General features: G+C 44.7%; 1 protein-coding gene across 1 annotated transcript; it reads right to left on the reverse strand.

The window, feature by feature from the left end:
- Nucleotides 1-370: 370 nt before the first annotated feature.
- On the reverse strand, nt 371-3091 carry LOC115621931 (extensin). The gene has a single exon (XM_030515779.1). It carries the CDS (start codon nt 3089-3091, stop codon nt 371-373), a length of 2721 nt encoding a protein of 906 aa, XP_030371639.1.
- Between the last annotated feature and the right edge of the window lie 3235 nt (nt 3092-6326).

The following is a 6326-nucleotide window of genomic DNA, read 5'->3' on the forward strand; positions in this document are numbered from 1 at the left end:
AAGTATGTATGTATGTATAGGTATACGAGAATGAATGTCACGGATGTGAAGGGGCCGGCCGACTACTTACTAGGGAATGCAAAAGCAATCGAACTCATTTTCTTTATCATTTATTACACAAAACATTTTAAGACTAATCAAATTACAGCTAAATGGATATACATACATACAAGTACATAGAGTAAAGGAAGCGATAAGGATGCACAAAGTTGTTCAAGATTAGAATAATTTATCTGCTGAAAATACATACAGTTAAGGCATTAAAACAAAATGGCGGCGCATAGTTTGTGATAGCAATGACATGAAAAGGGCACCGAATACCGTGCACCTCTTAAGAGTATTCTAAGGCACTTGGCTGCACCGCGATCGTTTATTTCTTCTTGTAGCTGTAGCCGCCATCAGCGCTATAGCCTTGCTGTATGGTGTCGGGCACTTGGTTGGGGGCGGGATAATTGTAGCCAGAGTCTTCAGCAGGTGCTCCATAGGAGGAAGATGGAGCACTGGGGTAACCACCTGCGCTGGTGGCATCATTCGAAGGTGATGCACTATAGCTGGACGAATAACCAGTAGGGAAACCTCCACTGGAGGAACCAAAGTCCGAAGAAGGAGCGCCGTAAGAGCTTGATGGTGGGGCTGGTGCTGGTGCATTATAGGATGAAGAAGGACCTGAGGAATAGCCCGCGCTGCTGGAAGAAGATGACGATGGCGCAAACGAACTGCTGGAGCTGTACGAAGATTCTGGGCCGGAGGAAAAGCTGTCATAGCTGCCACCAGAGGAACCTAGATCGGGAGCTCCGTACGATGACGATGGTGCCGGAGCGGAATGGGGCGCAGACGGTGCAGACGAGTAGGGACCACTGTTAAATGTTGGAGCAGAATACGAGCTGGATGGCGCTGAAGGGTATGGTCCACCGCTGTTTGAATTAGGGCTGGGAGCTCCATAAGAACTGGACGGTGCTGAAGGATAAGGACCACCGCTGCTTGAGCTTGAACTAGGAGCTGAGTATGAACTGGATGGCGCTGAAGGATAAGGACCACCGCTGCTTGAGCTTGAACTAGGAGCTGAGTATGAGCTGGATGGCGCTGAAGGATAAGGACCACCGCTGCTTGAACTTGAACTTGGAGCTGAGTATGAGCTGGATGGCGCTGAAGGATATGGTCCGTCGTCGCTTGGGCTTGGAGCGCCGTAAGAGCTAGAGGGTGCTGAAGGATAAGGACCACCACTGCTGGCATCGGAGCTGGGTGCTGAATATGAACTCGAAGGCGCCGACGCATATGGTCCGCCCTTGCTTGCGCTTGGGCTAGGCGCACTATAAGAGCTAGATGGAGCTGAAGCGTAAGAACCACCGCTGCTTGAACTGGAGCTAGGCGCTGAGTAAGAGCTGGAAGGCGCCGAGTATGAACTGGATGGTGCTGATGCATAGGGTCCGCCACTGTTGGAGTTAGGCGCAGAATATGAGGACGAAGGTGCACCATATGACGACGAAGGTTGTGGTGCACTGGGTGCGCCGTAACTGGAGGATGGCTCGAATGATGAAGAGAAACCACCACCAGAGCTAGAAGATGATGCTGGAGCACCATAAGATGGTGATGGCGGTGAATCAAACGAGGCGGCTGGTCCAGAAGTGTAACCGCTGCTGCCTAGAGTTTGCGTTTTTGAAGGTGCTCCGTAGTTTGTTGATGGGGCTGAAGGTAATGGCACAAAGCTGTTAGCGCTAGGTGTCCCGTATGATGAAGATGGCTTGGAGGGGCGGCTAGAGCTTTTGGGAGGCAGGTAGGAGTTAGATGGTGCCTGAGCCGGTGCGCCGTAGCTGGATGAAGGAGGTGCAGGTGCCCCATAACTTTGAGAAGGAGGTGCGGACTTTGGAGGCCCGTAGCTGGATGAGGGTGGTGCAGGGGCTCCATAGCTCTGAGATGGTGGGGCAGACTTTGGGGGACCATAGCTGGATTTTGGTGGTGCGGGAGCTCCATAGCTCTGAGATGGTGGGGCAGATTTTGGTGCACCATAGCTCGATGAAGGTGGTGCGGGTGCTCCGTAGCTCTGAGACGGTGGTGCCGATTTCGGAGGTCCATAGTTGGATGATGGCGGAGCAGGCGCTCCATAACTCTGCGACGGTGGCGCTGATTTTGGTGGCCCATAGTTGGAAGATGGTGGTGCGGGGGCTCCATAGCTAAAAGAAGTTGGAGATGACTTCGGGGGACCGTAATTGGAAGATGGCGGTGCGGGAGCTCCATAGCTTGAAGAAGGTGGCGATGACTTCGGGGGACCATAGTTTGAAGATGGCGGTGCTGGAGCTCCATAGCTTGAAGAAGGTGGCGATGACTTCGGCGGACCGTAGTTGGAAGATGGTGGTGCAGGAGCTCCATAGCTTGAAGAAGGTGGCGATGACTTCGGCGGACCGTAGTTGGAAGATGGTGGTGCGGGAGCTCCATAGCTAGACGAAGGTGGCGATGACTTCGGAGGACCATAGTTGGAAGATGGTGGTGCGGGAGCTCCATAGCTGGACGAAGGTGAAGACTTGGGGGGTCCATATTTAGAGGAGGGTGGCGCAGGAGCTCCATAGCTCTGAGAAGGTGGCGATGATTTTGGCGGACCATAGCTCGACGACGGCGACTTAGGTGGAGGACCGTATTTCGTTGAAACCGATTTTGGAGGGCCATAGCTAGATGAGGGCCGACGTGGAGGCTGCTTTCTTTGTGGTGGCGGTCCATAAGAATTCGATGGTCTTGCAGCCGGTGCGGCATAGGGTCCACCTGAAGGAGCACTAGGCGCAGCATAGCTTGAGCCGGGATGCGAGTTAAACGATGGCGCTGGTCCAGAAGCGGGTGGCAGATAAGAGTTTGGCGGTGGTGCTCCGTACTTTGAGGCTGGTGCTCGAGGCCCAGACGGTGGCGGTAAATAGCTGTTGCTCAGGGGGGCCTCACGCTTCACGGCAGCGGCATCGTGCGCCAAAACGACGACGACGGCGATAACACCAAAAAGCTGCAAGCGTATGAATAAAAACGAGGAAATTACGTGAAGTTTTCTGTGCCGGTCAATGGCACGCGCCACTCCACTTACCACTCGTATACTGCCTGCGGACGAAATCATCTTGAATGGCCTGGCTGTGTGGCTGTGTGGCTGGCTGGCTGTCTCGCTGCCTGACGCACGCTTGATTTCAAATGCAAATTAGCCTGCAACACTGCAAAATGGGTGAAGAAAAGTTTGTCGAAATGAGAGCACAAAGTAATGCGAACTGCAGAGGCAGCCGAAGCTAAAGCCGTTGAAGAAAATGAATTTCTGTGTCGACTAAATAAGTTACGCTTAAGTTACGTAATTCTTTTTTTCCTTCATATTTGGTACGCATTTTATCTTTCTTCACATTGGCTCGTGCCTGTGGCTATGACTATGACCGAGAAATGCGCAATGGCTACCGTTAGGTGTCTGGCCGACGGGCTCGGACCGCTGTTGCAACCTTCAGTCAGTCGGTCGCTCGCAGACTCACTGTGCCACCAAACGCTCATCAATCTTGCCAGCCCAGGTCTTAGCCCCATTCATTTACAGTTGTGCGCTGCCAATGCCAAGAACTGACCAACCGACCTACCGTGACGATTGGCCCCATGCATGAACTTCAAATCAACGTCAATTTTGCAGCTTCTATTCCAAATTTGACTGCCGCTGTTGAAATACATACTTGTATATAATTGGCAGAGCCAAAGGAAAGCGTATCGCGAAAAGTGTAAAGTTTCAAGAAGAATGATGAAGACACGCGCTGACGACTGTCAGTCAGTCAGCGAAGCATTCGTTTCACTTATCGAGCAAGTTGCTCATGCTCATGCATAAAATACAAAAGCTAAGCACCCATCCAAAAACAGCCTTTTGCAAATTCTTCAAGCAAATAAAGTGAAACTTTTTGCCACAATTGAATAAAAAGCAAACACCACACAAGCCGAACAAATCCTATGCTCGATGGAAGCCGCCAGTTAAGGGTCTCATGGTGTGGGCGTGCAGCCACAGCTATAGATTTTTATGACATTGCAAAATTCGCAGTCGAGCCCATTACCCTGCGGCAGTAAGTGCGGGGACAGGACAGTGAAAAATTGCCAACTGTCTAGGCAAAAGAGTGCCGCAAATATCTTTAGCCTTTTTATTCCCTTGCACAGTGGGTATATTATCAATATGGCTGCTCTAAAATTGGCAAATGGACAAGCTGGCCGGAAGTAAATAGTCTGTGTACCACTAGAAGATGTTATACACGAACCAAATATAAATTCATGATGACCGAACTACCTGTAAACATTCATTTCATTTCCCTAATATAGTATATCTAGTAAATAATATTCTAATTATTTTAGTTCAGTATCAGATCTCTTAAGCCTTAAATATTGCTGTTATAATAATAGTATTGTATACTAACTGTGAGCTTCTATTAATTTATAGAAATCGAGTGAGCAACATTTTCTGTGTCATATATTTCATGGAATGATCTCTTTTGGTAATTTAATAATTTCTTTTTTTACTTCGCATAAAATTAATTAAATTTTGTTTATTTGAATTATTCGTGTCTGAGCTCTAAATTTCGTTTTTGTCTCGATCCTAAATGTTATTGGATTTAAATTGAATGCATTTCGGCAAGTAAGGAAATACGCTTACACGTTTCGTTTCTTGCGAAGTAGTTTATATTAAATTATTTTCAATATGTCTTTTTGTTTTTATAATGTAACTTTACATCTCGGGTGTCGTCAGTTCTTCATTTCTAGATGTCTTTATATTCCGTTAGATACAAATATAAGTAAAGTAGAATCAGTGTTCAAAATATCAACAAAATCTGGATTGGCTTTAATGATCTGCAGCACAAGAACTTTGAGATTTATTTGAAAATTGTATGTTTTATTTTATATTTATTTCGAATCGTTTTGTATTATATGACCATTAATATACCCCTCCCGTTTCTCCATCTAACTTATCGGCCATGATAAGCGATAATTTATAGAAGAAAAGTGAAAAGAAGCTTCCATGGTGCCTTCTATTAAATCTTTCACAGTCCAATGTGTGCGTTGAGTGACGACAATTTTCCTTAACTGTTTTACCTGCTTATTGTTGTGTTTTTGTTGTTGTTGGATTTTCCTCACATATTTTGCAAGCATTCGTGCGGGTAAATCACTTTTGGTCTTGTGCCATTTTTCACTCTTTTTTCTGTTTTTGCCTTTTTCGACACAAGTTTGTTGTCTTTTCTTTATTGCCAAAACTTAATTATTTTTCGAGCTTAAGTGGTATCTGTTTTGACCTGTAGTTTACAAGATTTTGTCATCTTAATGAAATTTAATTCGTTATGCTTGTTGTATAAAACTAATTGAGGTGTTGAGTTTGTTTTGAAAAGGGTAAAATGTAAGTTCTTTAAGTATCTAACAATGTACATAAATAAGTAAGCTTTAATTTAATGAATACTTTAATCCCACATCGCACAACTTTAAAAACAAGGTGTTGTTAATAGTCATAATTAGGGTTATTAACTGCAGGAGCTATCGAATTTAAACTCATTGCTTAAATAACGTTTATTTGGAGCAGTCCCGGGATTTATAAATACGCTGGATTGTGTAAACAGTTATTTCCCCCACTTATAGAAGACAAATTAGATTATATTAAAAGAAAATAATCAGGAAGTTTTTCACAAAATTGTGATTTTTTAATACAACTTATTTGTTAGCTTCTGCGGCATGAAATAAATCCTTATCAGTTACCCCACTTTCAGGATCAAGAAACTATACATTTAAAGCACGTTATTTGACATCCTCAATCCATTTAAAATATGAAATTTAAACAATTATTTAAAGCACTTATTCCACTTAAATGTACACATAATGTACTCGTATGTAAGATGCATATTTCTTTTTTTTTTTTTTTTTTTTTTTTTTTTGCAAAAGCCTTGTTAAGCCAAAACAAAACACTGAAAGATTTCACTTGATATCCTGCGGGGTCACACTAACCGTTTAAACTGCCAATTGTTGTATTATATGCAATGCACTGTTGATGTTATTATGTGATGTGCCGATAGACGAATGTAAACTACACTGTGGCGAGCCTGCCACATGCACTTTTATACACAACGCGAGTAGCTTCCAAGCCAAGTTGAACACAAGATCATAACAAAAGTAAAAACAGCAACAACAGCGATACAACAAAAGCAGAGTCAAAGCCAAAAAACCAAAGCTTCTCCACTCTAACACTCCAACTACAAAGCAAAACAATGAGCGGCGGCGGCATGTTTTTTCGATTTTGTTTTTTGTTACTTTATGTAACTTCAAATGCACTCTCAAACGCGAATCATTGGCTGCCTCTTCGTCAT

Source organism: Scaptodrosophila lebanonensis, unplaced genomic scaffold (assembly GCF_003285725.1).
Source record: "Scaptodrosophila lebanonensis strain 11010-0011.00,11010-0021.00 unplaced genomic scaffold, SlebRS2 tig00000024-arrow-pilon, whole genome shotgun sequence".
NCBI classification, from domain to species: domain Eukaryota; kingdom Metazoa; phylum Arthropoda; class Insecta; order Diptera; family Drosophilidae; genus Scaptodrosophila; species Scaptodrosophila lebanonensis.